This window comes from Schistocerca piceifrons, chromosome 8, assembly GCF_021461385.2.
Source record: "Schistocerca piceifrons isolate TAMUIC-IGC-003096 chromosome 8, iqSchPice1.1, whole genome shotgun sequence".
NCBI lineage: Eukaryota > Metazoa > Arthropoda > Insecta > Orthoptera > Acrididae > Schistocerca > Schistocerca piceifrons.
The window spans coordinates 317541633-317568678 of record NC_060145.1 but is presented as its reverse complement, the minus strand read 5'-3'; the positions used below and the strand labels follow the sequence as shown (position 1 = coordinate 317568678).

At 42.0% G+C, this 27046-nt stretch overlaps 1 protein-coding gene across 1 annotated transcript in view; it reads right to left on the bottom strand.

The window, feature by feature from the left end:
- Window positions 1–27046, bottom strand: part of LOC124711992 (mucin-7-like) — a 166329-nt gene that overhangs the window by 114049 nt on the left and 25234 nt on the right. Inside the window, exon 2 of the mRNA XM_047242278.1 lies at window positions 1919–2115. Within this exon, the coding sequence (XP_047098234.1) occupies window positions 1919–2115 (197 nt within the window). The remainder of the gene's footprint in view (window positions 1–1918; window positions 2116–27046) is intronic.

Below are 27046 nucleotides of genomic sequence, written 5' to 3'. Positions count from 1 at the left end.
GAACATTTTTTATGACATAAACATTTCGGGGGGCAATATAGCGTCCCCAGTGTTATATTACGAAAAGACTTAAAAAACAGTATTTATAAAGAAGCGACATTTAAAAATTGAATAATATGTTTTTATCGTGTAGCCGTAAAATAATAATTTCTCTGTGTGAGTTTCGAGTGCAATGAAACATAACTAAATGATCTAAAGAGACGACAAGATACGCTCTTTTGTTAATTTTTTTAGTCGTCTTCACTTCTTCTCTTGTCTTGGTTGTGTGTAGACGGACATCTTGCGAGAGCTGGCAAATGTAAGCATATGAGTTAAGCAGATAATATATTGATATAATATTATTGTGCACTTTTAATTTGTAAGAGGTGATCCCGATTTCATGTCCGCCTTCCTTGAATTAACCTGCATTCAAGTAATTTACAGTTCAACAATCGCAGCGGCCGATGCAGCCAACGACGCCATTACGTGGCAATATTAACTTATAAAATTTAGCGGAAGCGAAATATTTGCCCGCTATTAACATAATAAACATCTTTATCCACAGCCGCCAGACGTTGCAGAAATACGTAGCTTTAAGATTCTTATTTTCAGTACCATAGCCGACAGCCAGAGCCAGAACTCCGACTACAAGGCAATGGTTAACGGAGGTAAGAAAAAATACTCTCGCGCGTGTGTGGGCCGCAATTGTAATTAATAACTAGAGAACCTTTGCTTTAAAGTGAGCTGACTAGCCGAGGAAATTAATATGAAAAGTTTATTACATTGTTCAGCTTATATGCTCATATTTTAAGATCCAGCGAGTCTGACATTCATTAACGTAACAAATAATTTAAGATTAATATTGTTAAAAAGGAGAACTTCACAAAAGCATGTAATCGTAAATCAAAATTGAATGAAGTATCATTTTTATCAAGGCCCACCACGTAAGTCGGCAACAATCAAAATAATAAAAATAATAATAACAATAATAATATATTAAATTACGACGGCCGACGGACGCGAGAGACGTTAGGAACTAGAAGGTACTGCAGATGAGAAAAATTGTTTGGGAAGAGAGATGAGAATATATACAAAGAAATAACTGAGAACGTTTGGCTGTAAGCGTTACCCTAAGATGAAGAAATTGGCCCAGGAGAGGGAGCCCCGATGAGCTGCAAAAAAACAATTATGAGATTGATAAACTGATGCGATAGGACAGTAGATCAATGGAAACGTGTCACTCTGTTGGACGAATCACATTTATTTGTACACCATGTCGATGGTCTTGTCCACATACGCTGTCATCCAGGCGATGGCAGTCTGAAACCTGGGACCTGATGTAGCGATCTAATCACCATGACAGCTGTAAACTTCGTGAACATTAACGCAGAGTAATGGCATCTCATAATGCTTGATGTCTTACCCGACGGCGATGACATTTTCCAGCGTATTAATTATGCGTGTCACAAGGCCGGAGTCGTGCTACGGTGATTTGAGGAGCATGATAGTGAACTCACGTTGATGTCTTGGACATCAGAATCACCTGATCTGAATTAGATGGAACACATCTGGAACGTTATCGAGCGAACCCCACAAACCACCGACCCGTAATGTACAGGAATTGCGCGACCTGTGCCTACATGTTTGACGCCACACACCTCCTGAAACCTTCAACAAATGATCGAATCGAAGCTATATTGTGATCCAAAGGTGGGCCATCACACTACTAAACAGATGATAATAATGTTTTGGCTCATCATAGTGTGTAAAACATGCGAACACGTGATAGCAGTATTTCTTTGCGGTTGGCTATTAGCTCACGTTGCAAAAACGAAACTGCGTATAATTGCCGAAACACTATAAAATATGAGGCTGGCGATACGTCCTGCATGTACATATTTGTAATTAAAAGCAATGCTACTATCTCTGTTGCACGTACCGCTCTCAGGAGAGCCGATGTGAGTGAAGAGCCTCGTCTCATTGAGGTCTATTTGATAGACAGAGAAGCAGGGATAGAGGTGCGTGGCCCCACCAACTGGCTGTGCGTCTGGCTCCGTCCGGGATAGCTTCAGGGCTGTCACCTCTCCCACCAGCAGTGGCACCATCACTGCCGCAACGAAGGCCACTGTGCTACACCTGCAAACATCATACAGGAATACAAATATCATTTCGTGCAAACAACGCAGTACAGAAAAAATCTATACGCTAACAATAACTCCACGGATAAATTTTCCAACGTTGGAATCTATCATTTAATTTCTGGTTGATGTCAATCTGTGTACACAGGCCAAACATCCAGGTTTTAAAACGAGGTATTCTGAGCTTCTCAGAGCCTTCAAAACTGACACTACAAATGGCTCTGAGCACTATGGGACTTAACAGCTATGGTCATCAGTCCCCTAGAACTTAGAACTACTTAAACCTAACTAACCTAAGGACAGCACACAACACCCAGCCATCACGAGGCAGAGAAAATCCCTGACCCCGGCGGGAATCGAACCCGGGAACCCGGGCGTGGGAAGCGAGAACGCTACCGCACGACCACGAGATGCGGGCTCACACTACACATTGTGCTTTTGCAGAGAATAGAATAGAGGAAAAGCACCACTAAAATAATATTGAATCTGATCTCAAGATCCTCAGAGCAAGCATAGGTTCTTGTCAAAGAACATACAGAAGAGGAGAACTACCAATACAAAAAGCAGGGATAGAAGGAAATAATGTTTTGAATGAATACACAACACTGTGCAAGAAAACACTGTTTGCAGCAATTAATGAATTATACAAGGACACTTCCCCAAATAAAACATTCATTTCAAACATCCTCGAATATCCAAAAACACTTGCTTCTGAATCCGCTCCCAATCCTCCTCTTTTTTACTATCTCTCTCTCTCTCTCTTTCTTTGTAATTCCACACACATACACACACATGTACACACTCCCACACACAAACACAAACACACACACACACACACACACACACACACACACACACACACACACACACTAAATAAATTCTTCCCCATTCCCCAGCAGACACACTACAAAAAGTTTTCACAAAACGTTCTAAATTAACGCCACACTGAACAGAAACAAAACGATGAACAAGTGAGCTGCGAAAATGATGTAGAGTTTCTCTATGAGTATGGTGACCTAAGCGTTTTCTCAGTTATCATTTGTAAAAATAGAGTGAAGACAGGCTAGAGAACTAAAAAACGGTGTAGAAAACAGTGTATATCATGGTAAAGGAAAAAGGATTCATACTAGACAAGTACAACTAGACGAAAAATGTAAGTATTAGACGTACACAAACATTACTCACCGAAAAGTATTTTGAAAAATAAGCAAAGTCCTTACGACTACTTTGCAGATGACATTTCGTCGAACGATAAAAAGCCATAAAAACAAGCCAGCCCGTAGAAATACACTTTCATAAGTAGTATAGTTTCAGGTGAGCAATAGAAACAATATAAACAAAATGCACACGTCATAGTCTTTAAGCCGAGAATAGAAAAACAACCATGAACTTTGTACAACATTTTTCAGAAATAAATCGAGACCCACAGAAGACGACACATAGTTGTCGAAATATGTTTGGGTAAACACAAAAAGAAATCCATTGTGTCTCGTAGATGGAGGGTTTTAAAACCCAAACTTAACTAACCGATACAGAGAAAACGTCAACTGGAATTTGCATCGCCAGCAAGATGATTACATCGCGTACTGTCTACTGTCAGCATGCACGTGATAGCAGCGTCGCTTCTTCAATTCCGAATACTCGCCTCTGTAAGCGCTGTCGCTGAAACTCGAGCTAGAGGTATCCAGCTAGAATTCTGAACGCGAAAGATATTTTCATCGCCAGCATTAGACTCCAGAGGGAAGAAGAGCTCTGGTAGTGTACGATTAATGATCATTAGACTGTCCGTCAATCTCGTGAGTATCCTCATGGAGTCAAGACATGTGACGATGTTGATGGCAATCCGACCAACAGTTGGAGACATCAAGTTTGGTAACCCTAAGGTGCTATTGTAGGGCGTTTATCTATGCCATAGCATCAGGTTTTATCCTCTCCCTTGTCTTTGCACAGATACAATTAGGACTCGTAACACACTTCACAACGGAAAGCTTTTCCAAGTAGACAACTGAACATCCCCTCGAGGTTCTCCCTGGCAAAAATGCCGCACGACTTAATTTTCTTTTTACAGCAAGCCCTTTTTTCTGAACTTTATCCCATATCATCAACAGGTCGGCAAGTCAGTTGTTTGCGGGAGGGGGTGCTCGGATGGCCTTTCTGTCGGCACCCCTGCCCACCCCCTTCCCCACGGTGTGGGCAGAATTTGTGTACCCCAGATGTCTACATCTGTGCTGTCCGACGTGACTGTTTCCAGAATGAGATATTCACTCTGCAGCGAAGTGTACGCTGATATGAAACTTTGGCAGATTAAAACTGTGTGCCGGACCGAGACTCGAACTTGGGACCTTTGCCTTTCGCGGGCAAGTGCTCTACCATCTGAGCTACCCAAGCACGACTCACGCCCCCTCCTCACAGCTTTACTTCTGCCAGTACCTCGTCTCCTACCTTCCAAACTTTACAGAAGCTCTCCTGAGAAAGGCAAAGGTCCCTTGTTCTAGTCTCGGTCCGGCACATAGTTTTAATCTGCCAGGAAGTTTCATATCGACGTGACTGTGTTTGAACGTTTTCTATATATTTGCGAATCGCGTAGCTGAAGCGAGACGTGAGTGCCAGCACAGTATTCATCTATTGCATGTGGGAAACCCCCTAAACACCTCATCCAGACTGGCCAGCCCACCGGCCCTCGTCGGCACCTCCTCGAATGCCGGAAACGGCGTGCTAACGCCCACGGATATTTGGGTGGGTCTTTTTTTTTATACCGAATGAAGACTAGCTCTTCAACATTTTTATTTATTTAAATTTACCGGCATTTGCTGCTCATACAGTAAAGCCAGCCAGTACCATCATCGTCTTATGATTACCATAAATAATATCAGGCTTAGTGGACTAGTTGTAAAGTAGATGGCCGGCCGCGGTGGCCGAGCGGTTCTAGGCGCTCCAGACCGGAACCGCGCGACTTCTACGGTCGCAGGTTCGAATCCTGCCTCGGGTATGGACGTGTGTGATGTCCTTAGGGTAGTTAGGTTTAAGTAGTTCTAAGTTCTAGGGGACTGACGACCTCAGATGTTAAGTCCCATAGTTATCAGCGCCATTTTTTTTGTAAAGTAGATGACTTGGAATCTAAATGCCCTGGGCTCGAATCCCGGTCAGACCACACAGTATTTGATTAACTGATTCTGCATTTAACTTAGCGTTTACAGTGATGTGTAGATTAGCCAAGAAGTATTCCATTTACCCTGAAGGGGAAGTCTAGTAAACATCAGCTCTAAAGTGCATACCTTAAAAGTTATGAGCACTTTATTTCCGATACTGTGAAACAAAACTCTTCTACCACAAGTTCTTTGATTTCCATATTTTTGAAGGAGGTACTATGGATCAAAACAAGAAAAAAAGTCAAGTAATCAACGGCTCTAAAAAGCACACCTTAAGAGCTATCAGCCTTCGTTCAGCTAAAGAGATGTGTTGCACACTAGCGAAAATGAACAAGTGTTTATAGCTTTGAAGGTCTGAACTTTACTCGATATTTTTTATTGTTTTGGTCCATACTGTCACCTCTCAAAATATGGAAAGCAAAGAGTTTACAGTACAAGAGATTTGTTTCACAATATCTAAGGTGAACAAGTGTTCATAGTTGTTAAGGTATCTATTTTAGAGACCATGTGTACTAGGCTTCTTTGCTTCGAATGGTCTTTCCTGTCAATCCCCAAATATTGACCATTCCTCCTGGGACATCCTGTTTATATAGGTCACATTCTATTTAACAGTCCATGCTTGTTTTGTGGCATTTTGCTTTTTTGATACGAGGATAATCGTTACATTTAGTGGAAAACTGATCTTTCCGGTTGGTCTCTTGCGCAAAGGGATTTGCAGGTCTCGAACCAACTCACACGCAGAAAAATAGATGATTTAGATCACCCTTGGCTGTTAAGCAGGTGAAAAAGCAGGGGAGGTTCTGGTGCTTGTACTGTGAGGATCACTCACAAATGTTCTGACTGAAGACCATTCTTACAATGAAAGTAGGCATCACCTATTGCATGTTCGGTCTATACGAACTGCTGACGGGAGGCACCAGGTTGAAGATTATAGCGCTGGCAGCTTCTGTGTTATCGTGTTTTGCTTTCCACTCTTCTTCCTACACATTACATATCTTTGTTTTCACCTCAGGGTTGTTATCGCACGCGCTGAAACTGAGGTTGATCACGTGCTCGCGTTTTGCTTCGCGTTATTTCCAGAAAGGCTCATACACGCATTTCGTCAGATGGTTCAGTGCTCCTGCACGCAGAGAAAGCTCACGGAAATTCCACATCACTGTAGTTCAATCTCCTATGTTATGGAGTAACACTGGGGTTAGCAAATTAAATTAAATGGCCCATGTTGGTCACCAAAAATGTAGCACTCATGGAGTATGAATTAAACGAAGTTGGGCAGGTGGCATAGTGTCAGATGACATGTTGATGTCAAGATAGGGTGGTGGTAGTCACGTGCGCATTGACTGACAGCCAACAGTTTTTATCTCCGCATCTCTGTGTACCCAGGTTTCAGAGTAGCTTAACCTGTGTTCTGCTTGCTATTTCATATTCAGTTACTTATCCAAGTAAAAAGTGGTTCACCATCTGCGACCAGCCATGCTCTACTCTCTGAATCACAGCGAAAGTTTGGGGTTTCTTGATAATCGTACAGAGTCTCGTACCTCTAGTGTAGACAACAGACGTTGTGTCGAAACTATATTTGGAGATTGAGATCAAATAGTGGAAACATAGTTGAATGCGCATGTACTCAAACATTACACCAAAAGTAAAACTGTCTAAACTAGAATGGAAATCGAGGATGTCATAAAATTTCAGCGGCAACTGGGAATAATACGGAAATCATAAATGTGAAGTCAGATTAGAAAACAGACTGACATGTTTCCAGAACTCAAAGTCACGCAGGGAGTAGAATCAGGAATAATATTAAGTATCACAATATAAAAGCACTACGAGAATGAGAATATACTCCAAAATCATCAAAATGATAAAAGACGTAGAATGCGAATGACTGCTCGAATGCTCCAACATGGGAGTTTTGATCTCGTTACCCTCGCTCTTGTCCTTCAGGACAATTTCCCATCGTATCATCTCAGCACTGGTGGGCTCAATTTGGAACGTCCCCTAACAAACGGCACCATTTGCTCCATCTTGCCAGTCTTGGTTACGGAGCGCCAATCATTTATATTCGGCTGTGGAAAAATCCTTAGTCTTCTTCGCAGAGGCAGAGTTTCCTATCATCAACGGCCTGTGTGGTGCACTTAAGAACGCCGCTGTTTCTCGCAGCGATTCTCACGCTGTCTCAATTCGTGGCGCCAGCCTCACAGCCCTTTGCGAGATCCTCAGCATCACAAACGCCTGATTTTCTCAAAAAAATGCGTGTGATGCGTCCAAGTGTCCGCAATAAGAACACCTTTGAGTGTTCTAGGTCCTCATCCGTAACTCAGTGGTCAGCGTATCTAGCTGCTATGCGAAGGACCCAGGTTAAATTCCCGGTACTGCAAATGATTTTTCCTTGGTGAGAGGACTGGACTGGGGTGGACAGCATCGTGGTGCCAACTGACGAGCCATTTGAGTGAGAAGTAGCGGCTTGGAGGTCAAGAGAGCTGACAACAGCCAGGAGTACCGAGCGATGATCCGCGTCCCTCCATACCGCATCTGCATGATGCCACTGGCAGAGGATGACACGGCAGTCGGTCGATCCCGATTAGCCCATCAGTGTCAGAACTCGGAGGTTTGCTTGCAAGTGCGCTAGGGCCTGGGGAGATCGGTGGCGTCTCTCAGCTATCAGTCAGTCATTAAACAGGACACCCCATACAGAGCGAAGCACAACACTTGTAAATCGCAGTTGACCATCTTCCGTGGCTTGAGGAAAGTCTCTTGTCGACAAGGCACGACTTAATTGTGCCCTTTTGTACAGTGTGTCAGGCTGTGAAGTATTACAGTTATCTTCATAAGATCTACATCTATATCTACAGTGAAGCGCCAAAGATACTGGTATACGCACGTGTATTCATATACAGAAATACGTAAACAGGCAGAATACGGCGCTGCCGTCGACAATGCCTATATAAGACCACAAGTGTCTGATACAGGTGTTAGATCGTTTACTGCTGCTACAATGGCAGGTTATCAAGATTTAAGTGAGTCTGAACGTGGTGTTATAATCGGCTTACGAGCGATGGGACACAGCATCTGCCAGGTAGCGATGAAGCGTGTATTTTCCCGTGCGACCATTTCACGAGTGTACCGCGAATATCAAGAATCCGGTAAAACATCAAATCTCCGACATCACTGCGACCGGAAAAAGATCCTTCAAGAACGGGACCAACGACGACTGAAGAGAATCGTTCAACGTGACCGAAGTGCAACTCTTCCGCAAATTGCTGCAGAATTCAGTGCTAGGCCATCAACAAGTGAACCATTCAACGAAACATCATCGATATGGACTTTCGGAGACGAACACCCACTCTTGTACCCTTGCTTTACGCCTCGCCTGGGTCCGTCAACATTGACATTGGACTGTTCATGACTGTAAACATGTTGCCTAGTCGGACGTGTCTCGTTTCAAATTGTATCGGGAGGATGGAGACGTACGGGTATGGAGACAAGCTCATGAATCCATGGACCATGTATGTCAGCAGGGGACTGGTCAAGTTGGTGGAGGATCTGTAATGGTGTGGAGCATGTGCAGTTGTACTGATACGGGATACCTGATACGTCTAGACACGACTGTGCCAGGTGACACGTACATAAGCATCCTGTCTGATCACCTGCATCCATTCATGTCCATTGTGCATTCCGATGGACTTGGGCAGTTCCAACAGGACAATGCGACAGCCCACACGTCCAGAATTGCTGAAAAGTGACTTCAGGAACACTCTTCTGAGTTTGATCAGTTCCGCTGGCCACCAAACTCCCCACACATGACCATTATTGAGCATATCTGGTATACCTTTGACCGTGCTGTTGAGAAAAGATCTCCACCCCCCCCCCCCCCCCCCGTACTCTTACGGATTTATGGACAGTTCTGCAGGATGCATGATGCCAATTTCCTCCAGCACTATAAGAGACGCTTATCCAAACGTATCAATAGCTTTGAGGATATATAAATGGCAGTGTTAGTGATTGCAGAATCTTGTGAACGCAGTTTCGGAAAATTCAAGATGATAAAAAAAGCTACCTAAGGTCGAGTGTGGGGGTGAAAACAAACTATCAGATTTCACTACCTTCTCAATAGACAGGACAGAATTGCTAAACGTGACATCGGTAACATAACCAAATAGTTTGATCAGAGCAAGGAAATATTCAAACTTGTGAATTCCTAAGGGACCAAACTGCTGGTCGTCGGTCCATAGACTTACACACTACTTAAACTAACTTATGCTAAGAACAGCACACACACCAATGCCCGAGGGAGGACTCGAACCTCCGGCGGGAGGGGCCGCGCTACCCGTGACATGACGCCTCAAAACGCGCGGCCACTCCGCGCGGCAAGGAAATGGAAAGTAAAACTAAAATACTGCAAAAACACAGTTTCTGAAAAAGGAAATCGTAACTGTAGCGCATTTCTTTTATTTCGAATGAATAGTTTATCTACAACTGATAATTTATTATTATTATTATAAATCAATGTACAGTAGTTACCATAGAGAATAAGATATATATTTTGTACTGTGTATTATTTTTCATAATTATAGCTCATTTAAGTAATACTGCGCAATAATGCTTAATTGTTGTTAAAGCTAAATACATAATTATACTATTTGCTAACTTTGTGTATAAAAATTGCAGAAAGGCAGTTTTGTGTGGGAAAGAAGAAAGATATTTGGGGGGGGGGGGGGGGCAATTGTGCCAGAGGCGCAGGATAACTTCGGTGGGGCGCTACTTTCATGTCTGCCATTATCAATACAGCAAACGCCGAGGTTTTCTGCGGAGTTAGTATGACAGCTGTCCTTGCAGATTAGCACAAACGAAGGAGCTATCCATGTATGGTTGATTAGTATTTTGTTTAATCTGTCACTGAATATTTTGTAGCGTCTGCCCAATGTATTTTCACAGTTGTGTTGAATATATTGCCAAAGTTTGGCGTTCCAAGTAGCTATTTCTATTCACGAGAGCGGCTCTTGTTTCAAGAGATAAAACATAGCTCGTTCGTTACAGGTTGGACTACAATATATGATCCAATTACACGTTTTAAAACTCGAGTGGAATGAAGAACATAAAAATACTCTTACTGGTAAGAAGTACACATATCACACATTTTAAGGGAGATCAAGATGACACAGGATTCGTGGCAACCGTAACTTATCACCTACTCTGATGGCATTCTGGAAAGTTTGCCGGGATGTTGCGAGCTGATTTTCCTTCCCTGTGGAATCAGCGCTCCGCTTAAGAAGGGGCTACACCGTCGTCACCGTTTTCAGTTAACGTCTTGAAGTGCGTAAGGTCCAACAAAATAGACCATTATAGAAACGTACAGTGAAGTTGTATAGAGACTTCGATATCTATAAATCTTTCATTTGCCTGAATTGGATACACTAGGTAGGCATGTGGTTACAGTGGCATAGGACAAGAGATCTTTGACTCAGTCATTAGGTTTTTTGTCCGGTGACACTGGCTAGCTTCCTAATCATGCCATTCAGTCCTGTGGTTGCCGTCGCCTTAAAAATCAAATAAATCAATACGACAAGAAGTAGTTGCAAACTGTTTGTAGTGCTGCCGGTTTCCAAGTGATGGTTTCACCGACCACTACTGTGGTAACAATAAGTTCCATTTCTGTGTTAACTGAATCCGTTTTCCTGGATTCCTGTCGTTTTCCCACTGCTGTGGAAGCAACAATGAGGTACCTGGTCTTGTAGGCGTTTTGAGACGACCCGTGATACTAGTTCGGACTGTTCAATTATAAGAGCATTGTCCACGAAAGGTAGCGTTCTAATTCCGACGCTGCACTCGGTTTTAAGCTGACTTAAATTATGGAGGTAGGATATACTGCGTAAAAAGCAAAAGAACTACTTCTCCTATGCAGACAGCTTGTCAGTATTTCGTACTGATACTGAATAATTAATGAAAAAATCTAAGTAAGACTACTGTTAGTAGCACGAGGATAGGTCAGAAAGTAAGGTACCCTAATTTATTTCTCTTTTAGTTCACAAGAAAAGAAGCTAAATTTACGCACTGCAAAATCATACTCCTCGTGAGTTGTTGCCTAACATTTAGTACAATTTCCGGCTTATTCAGTAGCTTCTATCCAATTTCGAAGTATGAACATACACTGATCAGCCAGAACATTATGAGCAGCAAACTGCAATCGATATAAACCTGTCCAGGTGAAATAGTGCACGCAGAATGCAATGGCCGCTAGATGCGCAGTCGGCTGGGTAAGCGTGGGAAGAGAGGCAGTGGCGGGAGGCCGCTCAGAGCGCTGTAGGAGACATGCCTAGGACTATAGGGAAAGTACCGGTCTAAACTAAAGCCTACGCTCACAGTTTCTGCAAATATTAAGTGGGGCTCTTCCACTGCCACACTTGGATGGTGACCATTCAAAAGTATTTACTGTCACCTCCGTTTTCGTTAGTATCTAAAAGAAATTCGTCCGAAAATGCAGCGCTTGACTTGTTAACCAATTATAACTTTCAGAGAAGTGTCATGAGTGGAGAATTTTGAGCAAAACCTACACAATTCTCTGGCTGCTATATCAAAGTTTGCTTCTTTCGCCAAAACTCAGCGGAGTTTGCACTTTCTCTTCACACTAACATCTTGTGCAGACATAATTGCGAGAGAATTCTCAATCAGTAGTTTGCACTTTCTCTTCACACTCACATGTTGTGCAGACATAATTGCGAGAGAATTCTGAATCAGTACTTTATAAGTGTATTAAGTGAGAAACTGAGGAAAAGTAAAGTCAGTAGCTTATGAAAATGCAAAAATATCTAATTTCTTCACGTATGTTGTTCCAAAAACCATAGCATTTCTCGTTTCACGAGCTATCGATGGCCTCTAAAAATTACATTCTTTCACCAAAAATGTAGTTATTAGAATAACACGGTAAATAATGAAGTTTTACATAATAACGATATGGGAAAATTGTCTCCTCTTTGCATGCTATCATTTGTCAAAATCTCATTTCGATATCTGAAACCGTTTATGAAGCGTGAGAAATGTTGTGGATATTTCATTCTGTCTTTATCGCTGGAGCGGCGCGACTGCAAATAAGTGTACTACATCAGGTCAGTTTTCTCTAAATTTGTGACAGGTAGATAACTATACCCAAATCTAAAGAAAAATTCAATATGTTAGCTAAATTTCATACGCACAACAACATATTGTATAATATGCACCAAAACACAAAATCGTAGCAACCTCTACTTTTCATTGCACGCTTTCCCGAATTTTGCGCAGTGCCTTACTTTTCGCGTCAATATCACAATAACTATAACCATTAACGAAATCATGAATCTGACATATAAATCTATTCTGTCTCGAAATCTGGCAGAAAACCCAAAGCGATTCTGGTCATACACGAAGCACACCAGTGGCAAGACGCAATCAATACCTTCACTGTGCGATAACAACGGTGAAGTCACTGATGACAGTGCCACTAAAGCAGAGTTATTAAACACGATTTTCCGAAACTCCTTCACCAAAGACGAAAAAGTAAATATTCCTGAATTCCAATCAAGAACAGCTGCCAAGATGAGAAACATAGAAGTAGATATCCTCGGTGTAACAAAGCAGCTTAAATCACTCGCTCACAGAAAGATCCGTACGTAAAGATTGGAAAATTGCTCAGGTCACACCAATACCCAAAAAGGGAAGTAGGAGTAATCCCCTGAATTACAGGCCTATATCACTAACGTCGATTTGCAGTAGGGTTTTGGAACATATACTGTATTCGAACATTATGAAGTAACTCGAAGAAAACGATTTATTGACACATAGTCAGCATGGATTCAGAAAACATTGTTCTTGTGAAACACAACTAGCTGTTTATACTCATGAAGTAATAAGTGCTATCGACAGGGGATGTCAAATTGATTCCATATTTTTAGATTTCCAGAAGGCTTTCGACACCGTTCCTCACAAACGTCTTCTAACCAAACTGCGTGTCTACGGAGTATCGCCTCAGTTGTGCGACTGGATTCGTGATTTCCTGTCAGAAAGGTCACAGTTCGTAGTAATAGACGGAAAGTCATCGAGTGAAACAGAAATAATATCCGGCGTTCCCGAAGGAAGTGTTATAGGACCTCTGTTGTTCCTGATCTGTATTAACGACATAGGAGACAATCTGAGTAACCGTCTTCGATTGTTTGCAGATGATGCTGTCATTTACCGTCTTGTAAAGTCATCAGATGATCAAAACGACTTGCAAAATGATTTAGATAAGATAGCTGTATGGTGCGAAAAGTGGCAATTGACCCTGAATAAAGGAAAGTGTGAAGTTGTTCACATGAGTACTAAAAGAAATCATCTAAATTTCGATTACGCGATAAGTCACGCAAATCTTAAGGCTGTAAATTCAGCTAAATACTTAGGGATTACAAATACAAATAATCTAAATTATAACGATCACATAGATAATGTTGTTGGTAGAGCAAACCAAGGACTGCGATTCATTGGCAGAACACTTAGAAGGTGTAACAGGTCTACTAAAGAGACTGCTTACACCACGTTTGTCCGCCCTATTCTGGAGTACTTCTGTGCGGTGTAGGATCCGCGTCAGATGAGGCTGACGGATGACATCGAAAAAGTACAAAGAAGGGCAGCTCGTTCTGCATTATCGCGAAATAGGGGAGATAGTGTCACAGACATGATACGTGAATTGGAGTGGCAATCATTAAAACAAAGGCGTGTTTCGTTGCGACGGGATCTTCTCATGAAATTTCAATCACCAGTTTTCTCCTCCGATTGCGAAAACATTCTGTTGCCACCCACCTACATTGGTAGAACTGATCATCACGATAAAATAAGGGAAATCAAGGCTCGCACAGAAAACTTTAAGTGCTCGTTTTTCCCGCGTGCCGTTCGAGAGTGGAACGGTAGAGAGACAGCTTGAAGGTGGTTCATTGAACCCTCTGCCAGGCACTTTACTGTGAATAGCAGAGTAATCACGTAGATGTGGTGTAGATGTAGTAAAGCAAAATTGTTTTTTTCTACCAAATAGATTTTGTGAAATCGTCTGAGAAAGATTACAGTGTGCGTGCCTCGATTCTGTCATCGCTGACCGGCCGAAAGATGGAAAACGCTTAATTATCGGCCTCCCCCTCCGAACAAACGAATGAAGTCGCCCAGCACTTTGGATGAAAACTGGTGACTGTGCATCGGCTGTGCGCGAGCTATAGCAGCGTCACCTGGCGAAGAATGACTGCTAGCCAGTCACACGCACGGTGCTCGTACTATCAGTGAGCAAGCTGTCCGCGTGAGGAATGGGAAGGCAAGCGATGTTTTTGATCGAAGGCAGACTGTGATGTCTCAGAGGCTCAGCGCGAGCACTTCGGAAACTGCACGATTTGTCAGGTGTTTGAGGAGTGCCCTGGTGAGTGTCCTCAAAACGCAGCGAAACTAAGGTGAAACCACATAGAGACATCATGGGGTTCAGCGGCCACCCTTCATTACAGATGTTGGACGTTGTACGCTGGGCAGACTGGTAAAACATGACATGTGGCTAACTGTGGTGGAACTAACATCCAGCTTTAATGGTGGGTAGGGTACAAGTGTGTCTGAACACACAGTGCACTGAACTCTCTTAAGGGGGATAGAACGTCAAACGGGACGACTTGGAGCAGGAGAGACATCACAGGAATTTTCAATTTCCACTGTCTATACTTTTAAAAATAAATTCATAAAACTTTGTCAGAATGACCAGAAAGGATTCAGATTTACCCTTATAGTGGTGGAAGTTCAAAAGTATAAGAAAATAATTTATTTTTTTTACATTTGTATTTCACCTTTTGTTCACTTACCATAGGCTGCATTTGTTGCTATAGGCACACTTTTCTTCATAAGTAAGGGAGATTCCTCGATGAATTTTGCACAGCATACAAACCATACTTACAGGTGTATGAAACTCTAGAATTTTCCAAATCTATTAAAAACTGTGTTAAAAATTGAGATAATTAGCTATAAAATTTGAGTTTTTTCTAAGCATGAAGTTTAAAATGACACAGCACATTCATTTTTTCATAAATTAAATAATTTCTAGAGTTTCATACACCTGTAAGTATGGTTTGTATACTGTGCAAAATTCGTCGAAGAATCTCTCTTACTTATGAAGAAACGTGTACCTATAGCAACAAACGCAACCAATAGAAATGAAAAAATGATGACCTTTCACATGTAAAAAAATTTATTTTGTAATTTTTTTGAACTTCCACTGCTATGATTGTGAATCCTGAATCCATCCTGGTCATGCTGACAAAGTTCTATGAATTTATTAGTAAAAGTATAGACAGTGGAAACTAAAATGTCCTGTGGCGTCTTTCCTGCTCCAAGACGGCCCGTTTGACGTCCTACCCCCTTAGCGATGGGCCTCCTCAGCCGAGGATCCATGCATGTGCCAATGTTGATAGCACGGCATTGGCAACTACAACTAAAATGCGCACATGACCATTGGCACTGAATGCTGGTGCAGAGGCAGGGCGTTACGTGGTCTGATGAATCCTGATGCCTTCTTCATCATGCTGAAAGGGGGAGGGGGGGGGGGGGGACGAGAACTTGTCATCTGCAAGGGAAACAGCTCCTTAATATCTATACTGCAGAACAGAGACAGGCTGGTGGATGCTCTATTATGCTCTGGGGAACATTCACGTGATCATCCATGGGTACAGTGTAAGGCATCATGAAGGCCAAAGGATTTCGTACACTGGTTGCAGCCAATGTACACTCCTCCGTGACGATCGTGTTTCCTGACGACAGTGGCATTTTTCAACAAGATAATGCGCCATATTACAAGGCGAGGAGTGTGATGGAGTGGTTGGAGGAACACAGTGACGAGTTCCAATTGGTGTGCTGGCCTCTAAACTCAGCAGATCGAATGCATCAGGGATGTGATTGAACATGGTTTCAGAACACCCCTACTCCCCACCCCCCAGAATTAGATACCTTGTGTGCGCAGATGTCGTGGCAACTCCCTCTAGTGACCCACCAAGGCCTCATTGCTTCCATGCCACGACGCGTCGCCGCTGTTAGCCATGCCAAATGCGGACATTCCGGCTATTAGGTAGGTGGTCGTAATGTTCTGGTTGATTGACCAATGTATTTCCGCACGGTAAAAATTACGACTTCGGCTTCTCAGCCATGGCCACGTGGAATTTTGAAGTGTCCAGGCCTTCAGAGTGACGATGGGAATGAGTTTCCTCTACTGAGCCGAAGAGATGAAAGGAAAGAAGAGATATTAGGGTTTAATATCCCGCCGCCGACGTCATTAGAGACGGAGCTACAGCATAGATTGGGAAAGAAAATCAGTCGCGCCCTTTCAAAAGAATCTTGGCAATTTTTACCATAAACAATTTATAGAAATCACTATAAACCTATGTGTGTTTCGCCATACGGCGATATGAACCGCCGTTTTTGATGGATGAGGTCAGTTAAGATATGCTTTAAAATCTTTTATGGTGATGGTACAGTCGAGCTCAAAAGTATCCGAACGACCTGAATTGCATTTTGCCTGATTCGAATGCAACCCACATAGCGCAGCTGTCTAGCAGATCCTCTAATCGCCCCTCGGTACAGTCGTTTGACTATTGAAAATGGTTCCAACAAGTCACCACCAGAAAACATTGTTCTATATCGCAATAACTCAAGATGTAAAGTAATACCAAGGTACTACAAATGTCAGGCAATATCTTATCACAGATAAGACGGTTCTTCAGGCTTGTAAGCTCACATTTATTACAATAAGTGGCATACATGAAATGTTACCACTCTCATTATTACGTCAGATAGGTAATTCACGTAATAAGTTCGTCGTATTCATGATTTCTTCTTCAAAATAACATACCGTACTTATTATTTACCACAAAATGACATTAAAAATTTAAGTTATTCACGAGCAGCTAGTTGAGAATATGTATGAACTTCAAATGACACGACGAATCGCTTCGTTCTGCATGTAGATTCAAACCCAGGTCATGCAGACTAAGCAAAGACTTCGTGACTGACGGAAACTAACCGTCATTCCTGACTAGGCATACAGAGAGTGATATACCTCGATTTTAGACAGTATCAGTTAGCAAATATCAACTTTAAATTACATAACGTAAATGTTAACGGACGCGAATTCCTGCCCAGCATCTATTGTCCTTGTTAACGAACTACGAGAGATGTTAAATACTGCTTCTTCACAAGTAACGTACTTGAAATGCCGTGAGATAAAGCTTTGTGTTGGACAGGGATTCGAACCCAGAACCTAATTGGATTGTCATCGAAGCACAATCAACTGTGACATGTCGGATTTTCTCGGCAGTAGCTAGATGTTTTAACTGAAATGACGAGACGAAACATTAATTTTTTCTTTCCCAGGACCCCAACCTGGCACCTATCGCTGTTATATTCTAGAGAAAATGAACGTTAAAATGGGTTTGTCACACCAGCAGCGACATGTGAGCATGCTTGAACTAGAAATAATATGACGAAGAGTTCAGTGCTGACTGGGAATCGAACCCCACACATATCGTTGTTGACTGCACACAAAGAGACGTCCGCTACCGAATTTTTCTCCACCAGCAGCTCGGAATAACATCCTTGAATTTACAATGATTTCGCAAACAGTTCTGTGTCGCACCACCAGCGATAAGTGTTCTGATGCCAGAGCTTGATAATACATAATGAAAGCTTCAGTGCCGGGCCAGGATTCGAACCCTTTCACGCGCAATATGCGGAGATGTTGAGGAATCCGCGGTTTTGAACAAACAACAATTGCAGGCGAGCTGTAGGGATCAAATTCCGCGTTAAGGGCGGTCTGAGTTGCATTCCCAGATCAGAACCAATTTTATCGTCACACAGAAGCTCAAATAAAAAATGGAATAAGTGATCTGTGACCCTACATAGCGTTTGTTTCGTCACTAGAAATAAATAACTTGTATAAGAAAGGTTACTGGTGATAGAGTTTCTACGTGACGCGACTCCTGACTTTATTGTGGTTCAACCTAACGTCTACTTGGTAGAGAACGAATATGTTTAACATGAGTGTCAGACCACAATGCCATTATACCTTCTTCACTTGGCGTAGCCAGAAGAGAACAGAATCTGTCTCTCCTTATCAAAAATCATCAGCAGAAGTCGGAATCGAACCCAGACCATAATGATATGAACCCAGCATGAATCCGAGACACCACCAAATTCTCTTCTCTATCACTCATTTTTCTATCATAACAATGTTGCGCCACACTGGATGAGAATTCTGACACACAGACTCCCTGTAGTGGTTTGCAGCATGTTCAGTACATTCATTTACTTGGTTGACCGAATCGCCATGAACTAGCTGCCTCGGCTACCCAGTGCATACATTCGACTCTATTTTGCAATCACCGAAATAAAATCACGTAACTGACACCTACACAGAACTGCCAACAGTGTAGGATGCAGAAGTTTAAACAGGAAGTGTTCCTTTGGACTTGAGCTACTCTATTGTGCTATCTGTTTGTTAAAAACGTCGTGCAGTGCAAAAGAAAAGCTGTAACTGTCTGTCTCTCAGAAGTCTAGATCCGGTCATATGCATTATCTCACAGCACTGTGCAATGCGCAAGTTCTGGAGGAATTTTTGTTGAGTTCTGGAGGTGCTGCAGCTATCTGTCAGCTAGTAGCGTAACGGTAAGCGTCGCGCACTGTTGCTAAGACGTTGCGAATTTGGGTACATTCACTGCTACATTTTTTAAAACGCAATACTGTTGTCTGCTGAAGTTGTCGATCTAATGGAACTTTGAACATAATTCCCTTCACTTCTCAACCCAAAATAGTCGCATGTGGAAACAGGGCTAACTTCTGCGACATTTTGTTCTTTTTAAGTTTAATAGATGGCCAGGCTGCAGATGCATCTCGAAACTTTTGTATTATGTATGGGGAGAACGCATCGTGCCAAAATACGTCAGAAAAGTATTTTCTACATTAGCTGTCGTGTGGCAGTGGCATTTTATTCTTCATAAAACCTTGTTTGACAGCTTTAACTCAGAACAAGTTTTCTACATGCATATAATCAATAAACTGCACGTGCATTGTCAGACTGGTATAGATAACATCAAAGAATTCGCATATATCGTTGATGATTAATTTCTCTCTCGTGTTAACTAATGTTTTAACAACACTAAAAGAAAGTGTACGAAAATTGTGCACTGTATTATAAGAAACGAAATAAAATTACCCACGATAACCTTACGACGAAAGTCTGTTTCAGTAAAACTGCGTATCTGTACACAAGCGTGCCTCTATCGGCACGAATTAGTAAAATACTAATCACTTAGATTTCGATTGGGTCTGTGTTTGATTGGTATGCTGTGTCATACTCCAGTGGTATGCAAATGTGGCATTTCATAAATAAAGTTATGCATTCCTAGAAACCCAAAATTTGTTCATCAGCAGCGGAAAGAGTCATTACCTGTTGTGCAGCACTGTAAGTTTTTCACCATTGCACTATGAGCCGAAAGTATTTTCTTGCGATTTTCTTATCGATGTGTGATCTGACTGCTTGTAGCTTTTTCACTGAAGGGATAAAAACGTTATAGTCTGCAAGACTGGAGCCGCAAACCATAACAGACGCTTTTTCTCAGGTTAGCACGTTTCCACAGAGATAGGGTAGGCATGCGTCTAGGTCTCTTCTTACGAGACCAATAGTGGCTAGAACTCGTAAACCGCTATTTGAAGGACGAGATTAGTTGCGATTTCCACGTGCAACGACTTTCCTGGGCTGAAAACCGTAAATTTACAATCTTTTGTTACACCTCAAGCGATAATAACTCAGATTATTCAATGGAAATGACAGGTAAAGTCAAGTGAACTTTGAGGCTTAATTCCGTGCACACCAGGAAGTAACTCGTCGATCACAGAGTTGCCAAATATACCTTGCCTTGTTGCCAAATCTCAGTTACATTACCAGCAGGAAGAAGACGAACCGATGTGATCCTACAGTGGGCTGGGAAGTGACCATAGCTAACGTCTCAAAGACGAGGCTGCTACGGCCTGCAATACGTAATCCGTCTGATTCACATTTCTCTAAATGAGTTTAGAGACTGGAACGTAGTTACTAATAATACTCAGAACTGACTGCAAACTAAGCTTCATAAATCAGTAACTCTCATAGTTGTTTTTATATATCTTTTGTAAGTGTACTCAAAACTAAGGAAATCATTGACGAACATTTTCGTGCCTCGCCGATAGTCGAGCACAACAAACAAATAAAAATAAAAAAAGACTGTGTGCGTGCGTGCGTGTGTGTGCGTGTGTGTGTGTGAGAGAGAGAGAAGAGAAAGAGAGTGAGGGAGAGAGATAAAAATAAAAAAGAATGAGAGAGAGAGAGTAAAAAATTGTTGCAAAGAAACTGACTCTTGGTATGTAAAGAAATCTTTCGTTAAAATGACACGTTTTATTATTTACGAAATGTGGAATTCATGATCCATGGAACAAGTATGAATCTAATCTAATCTAATCATATCATATTGCTGACTAATCATGAAGAGGCACGAATTACAGAAATTTTCGCCAATATCAGTAACCAAATCTAAACTTGAAAAAAAAAGACGATAGTTTTTGTAATAAACCGGGACTCCTTTAAAGACCTTTTCGTCCCTGTTAACTAACCACGAATGATGTGTGATATACCTCCATTCAGAAGGAACAAAGTGTTCATGCATTTAAAGATGAAGCGCATGATGTGAAGTTCTGTGACGGAGATACGAACCCAGCACGCAATCGGATTGTTAACTAAGTAAAATCAAATGTTACGTATCGGTTTTTCTTACCAACTGCTAGATGTTTGAATCTAAAATAAGGATACAAATTTTTGTGCCTGAGCGACAATGTAACCGCACACCTACCGTCCTTCTTTATCATCCACGACCATAGCTTAAGTAACACTTGCTTACTCACCGACAGTAAGATGTGTGCGTGATAGACCAGAAATAACGACACCTATTGCGATTGTTGGCAACACATGAACAGACATTAAAAATTCACGTTAAATGTCACTAGCAGACTGGTATGCAAGTGATAGGGCTTGAAATGAAATGATGAATATTTTTGTACTGGATCAGGATTCGGACCCACACACTTACCTTTGGAGGAGACCTAGACAAGATTGCAGTCTTGGGAAAAGGAACGAAATTCAGATCCTCGGAAGATGAGATACGAATTCGAATCACAGTCCAGCACCAAGTATTTCAACGTCTCTAGTTCAGTCAAGTACAAGAAAAATAAGAGCCCTGTTCCTTTAAATGGCTATCGTTTCATCAAATAAAATAAAATTTTCTAATGTAAGTAAGTTTACTGCAGACAGTATTTCTGTCTACGATGACTTCCGCCTATGTCATTTCCCAACGTAAACCGGCTCTGCCCAATTGGTAATAAAGGAACGTGATGTTTAATGCGGATTCTGGATTATAACGTCTTTCTCTTGAGGTTACCAGAGGTAAAGTAAATCTGTTTGTGCCTCTTAAAAGTAAATGCCTGAACCCACGCATTGCACCTGTGATAGTTCGTTCCACCAGACCATTGTGGCCACATTTCCCAGCCCCAGGAGTGTGCTGTAACGGATGATGTGCTTAGCTTACAAAATTAGTCACGGTGGAAAAAATGCGAGTCTATTAAATGGTTAAGTAGAAGCAATCTTCTGACGTGGAGATTATGCTATTCTCATGTCAGCAGGACGTAAAGACTCTTCTAGGCATCATAGCTTCGATGTAAAGCCATTTTGAAATATTCACTAATTCAGCAAATTTCTTAGTTCGAGAAAATCCACTGTGAAGTGTGAAGTTACCGGATAATTCGATTATTACCGTCATTGTTACTATCATTTTATTCATACCGTTGCTGGAACACTTGTCCTTGAAGATCATTTAATGCCTTTTGGTCATTATAGAAGTAGTTGCCCAAGAGAGGTTCTCTCCCTGTCTACGGAGTCCTTTTCATGTTAATATCAAACATCAGCAATTACTCGCAGATTACATTAAAACTAAAGTAATTGATGAAGACGTTACTTGATAACAAAAACGCACTGCCGTTCTTAATTTACTTGCGCCTAGGAATGGCTGTCGAATACTGCCAAACCAAAAGCCAAGGGATCTTAACTGCCTTCCGTTATACGTCGCTGTCAGTTCTTCCACAAGATTTGACGACGTGACCTGTTTCAAGTTGTGTATGGCAGAGAATGTTGTAGAAAATCAATTGTTTTCCTTTGCAATAAACGAAAAGATTTTCATTGTAAGCTATCCAAGTTCAAAACTTTCGCACTATTAGTTCAGATTTAATATTCACTTCTATAATGTAGGAAAGTATTTCACAGTTCCAAAACCCGCATCCGACTCATTGTCCTTATACTGAGTCGCTGACCATAAATTTTAGCTCAGAGTGACACCAGTTTAAGTAACCTAATGTAGTGAAGACCATTTGCCAGTGCTCTGCCTTACTGGAAAATATGCAATTGACTCATTGGGGTCTGTAAGTACACTGTAGAAATAATTTCTGCGTGTATACAATGCATGCGGATTGTGGAATTTAGTGGTGCTCTCTCTTCCACTTCTGTATACAATATGCCTGACCTAAACGGGCCCTTTATCATTACAGGCCCTGGGCAGTGCAACGTCAGACTGACAACAGTAATGTGCTTATACTGACAGCCTCACTGTTCGTTTTAGCTGATTTTGTAATCATTTAAATAGAACAACATGACCTTCTAGTGGGAGACATTTTGTCCCCCTTTTCCTTGTGTGAAATTTGTCAGTAAGCGTTTTGCCCTCCAACCAGCGAAATGCGGTAGAGTACAGCCAGTAAACGATTCACATAACACGATTAAGTGCCGTTAAGACGATATCTTTAACCATTGTCGTAGCTGAAGGAATTTAGTTTCTTCTTAAATCGTCTTATGCAGCAACGTTCACAGATATCTCAAATAGGGAAAGCTCTTCATCCAGGCACGAAGGTTTTGAGACAAACTTCCCACAGCTTGTGTCAGGTTGATCTTTTCGTCTGGTAGCACTGCATAAGTATTTGGTTAAGAGGTATCACAAGTAGTGTTCCTGTAGCTGTGGGAATCATTGGTTGAAAACGAGTTTAACACCAATGGGTACAGTACTGCCAAATATTCAAAATGATTATCAACCTAAGTCTGAGTTCATCCACAAACTGAGGCGTATTTATAATACTGTAGCTAGACTGTGTATCCTTGTCTTCCTTGAGTGGGCATTACACACACACCTATACAATACTATGAATACTTCGAACGCTGTAGCTAACGTTGCTCTCATAAAATAATTTTGTTTTGTTAATTTTTCTGGGTGTTCAGCGTGCAATATGTGTTGTAAATACAGTCTTAAACAAAAAAAGTTGGACAATACAATCGTGCTGCCATCAGAATTCTATGTCCGGCAATATGCTCGATCTGGCTATATTGTAGACTGCGTCACTTATTGGAGGAAGTTTTGAGTGCAGTCTGAGTGCATCATTTTCCACTGCGACTGTAGTATTGAGGTAAGACGCAGGACTAGCTACTACGACATCTGGCAACCGAGAGCACACGTTGACATAATTTTTATCGCCCCTTTCGTCTCGCTGCTGAAGCTATGAGTGTATTTCAAGCGAATCTACAAAATATTTCACTTTCTGTCACATTGGTAATAACAGTTTGGTTCAACAATATTTGAGCGAGAGATTTCTTGGCCGACCATCCGCCTCTGAACACCGCATGCGCCTGAGTTCTCTGGGACCCGTGTGCTGCCTACCGGCGGGCGCTGAGGCACTGTGCTGCCTTCTACCGGAAACGGCTGCTCCACTCCTCATCTCGACGATGTGAAATTCTTTAATGTTGTTGAGTGGTGACCCATAAAATCTGTCTACAATTTGTGTTTCACACTCTATTGCAACAGGGGCACAAAACCGTTTTTATTTGGTGAGTATTTTATTTCACTAGTATGCGATACATCAATTTGGCACAGATTTAATTTCATTGTGATCCAGTGCGCTATAATTAAAGTGTCATATCCTGTTGTTTTTCTTTCACAAGAGATTCTTCAAATAATTTATTCTTCTCATGGATTCATATGTGTTAGTCAAGGCACAGAGAGTAAATGCAGTGTAATGTGTTTGGTTCCTTTCTTTGATTCCCTCTGGTAAATGGATGCAAAACATAGTGTCAATACCTTGCAGAACCTGCTACATAGCTACTCAGGCATATTGCTTGTTTTGAGGTCTATACATTAATTAATGGAGAAGTGAACGCTGTTCAGAAGTGATATTTAAAATATTCAATTGGATTTAAGGCGACAAAGTTTCCCATATTTGAAGCTACCCAGAGAAAAAGTAAGTCGCTAGAGCCGCTGTTAGTAAATGTCTGCAGGGAGTTCCTGACTGCTACTGTGGAAATTTAGCATAGTGGCCCTGCAGTAATCAAGAGGTTCATTCCCTTCATTCTTGTCACCCTGGCATGTGAGTCTTATGTGAAGAATAAGATTGAAATTCGTATCGTTGACGCTCAATTCGAAGTTCTTCAGAGACGCTTGTATTGTGAAGCAGCTTGACAGTCAGAAAGCCAAGATCTATGACCATTAACACAACTTACTGGGTCGAGCTACCAAGAGGACTTGAAGTGTAAAGGTTTTTCTTCCGATTTCGTTACAGAATTTTTTTCTGGAAATTCGTAGCTCCATAAAATAAATCAGAAAAAAAAGCTCGCACACGCTGGCTCCTACCACGGTTAGAACTGACGATTCATTGAGCCATTGCGACACGAGACGCGGGCTGTACCACGTTGCTACAGACACACTGCTGCGAGCACTCCACTTTCATCATGGTATTGGTCGCTCAGCCTCGTAACACACCGTGAAAGATAATAAAAGTTGTCACTTATGTCAAGAACAGCATTTCTTTAGCGAAAAACTTGAACTTTCAGTCTCGGCGTCTTAGTTTACATGAGGATTATATGGCACGAGTCATTCAAATGGAAAGGAAATATCAAGCGAATTTAGCGAGTCAATTCAGTACCATACGTGGACGTGATTGAACTGTCACAGTGTTGCCAAATGTTTGTGACGGTTTTGCCAATTATAAGCTGTGCTAGGAACAGCTCTGTAGCGGTATGTGAGGAGAATCCCCCGCTCATGTCACACCAGGATACGAAGAAGAGGCGTATGGTTTGGTTAATATGCAGCGTTTTCGCCTACCAGTTGTGTCAAACATTCAGGTGTATTATCTTCCATAACGATTACAGTTTCCCACAAGAGAGCACCACTAAATTCCACAATCCGCATGCATTGCATACACACAGAAATTACTGTTACAGTGTACTATTGGAGCCTAATGAGTGAATTGCGTATTTTCCGGTGAAAAAGAGCACTGGCAAACAGTCTTCGCTACATTAGGTTACTTAAACTGGTGTCACTCTGAGCTAAAATTTTTGGTCAGCGACTAAGTATAAGGACAATGAGTTGGATGCGGGTTTTGGAACTGTGAAATACTTTCCTACATTATAGAAGTGAATATTAAATCTTGCTAGGTGGTAGCCGCGGTCCGCTAGTATACGTCGGACCCGCGTGTCGGCACTATCAGTGATTGCAGACCGAGCGCCGCCACACGGCAGGTCTAGTCTAAAGAGACTCCCTAGCACTCGCCCCAGTTGTACAGCCGACTTTGCTAGCGATGGTTCACTGTCTATATACGCTCTCATTTGCAGAGACGACAGTTTAGCATAGCCTTCAGCTACATCATTTGCTACGACCTAGCAAGGCGCCATATTCAGTTACAAGAATGTATTCTGAACAGATAATGTTGTGAATCAAGTACCGTCAAGAGCAACGTTCAGCATTAATGGATTAAAGTTAAGTATCAAACTAATTACGTCCGCTTTCTGAATTCTAATTCCTTGTCATGTTCCAGACCTCACGTCAGTATAGTCCTTCCCTCCTGACGCCAGCCTGCGTGAGCTAAAACGCGTGCATTTCGGCCTCCACTAGTAACACGGTGTTGGCTCGCCTGCCAACACAACAGGGGTCACTCTAATGAAGACATGGGCTGCAAATGGGGAAATCCATTGAAATAAGCGACTTTGATAATGGGTAGATCATTATTACGCAAAGCCTGTGAACGAGTATCTTGAAAACGGCGAAGCTGGTCGAATTGTCACGTGCTGCTATCGAGAGCATCTACGGAAAGAGGTAGAAGGATAGTAAAACTACCACTAGGCACCAAATGGTTGGACGTCCACCACTGTTCACCGAACTTGGGGTTCAGAGGCTTGTCTGATCTGTAAAGCAGAACAGATGGTGATCTGTTGCATCCCTGCCGAAAGAGCACAATGCTGGTGCACGCACAAGTGTTTCAGAGTACACTGTCCTTGGAACATGGTTGAACATGGAGCTCCACAGCAGACCACCCCACCGTGCTCACATCTTCACCCAACGATGTCGTCAATTACGATTGCAGTGGGCACGGGATTGTCGGGATTCGACCGTGGATCAACGGAAACGTCTAGGCTCTTCAGGGGAATTACATGTTTGCTACACGTGGGGCAATACTGACCTTACGCCTTATCTTAGAAGAAAGATTAAGGAAAGGCAAACCTACGTTTCTACCATTTGAAGACTTACAGAAAGCTTTTGACAATGTTGACTGGAGTACTCTCTCTCAAATCCTAAAGGTGGCAGGGGTAAAATACAGGGAGCGAAAGGCTATTTACAATTTGTACAGAAACCAGATGGCAGTTATAAGAGT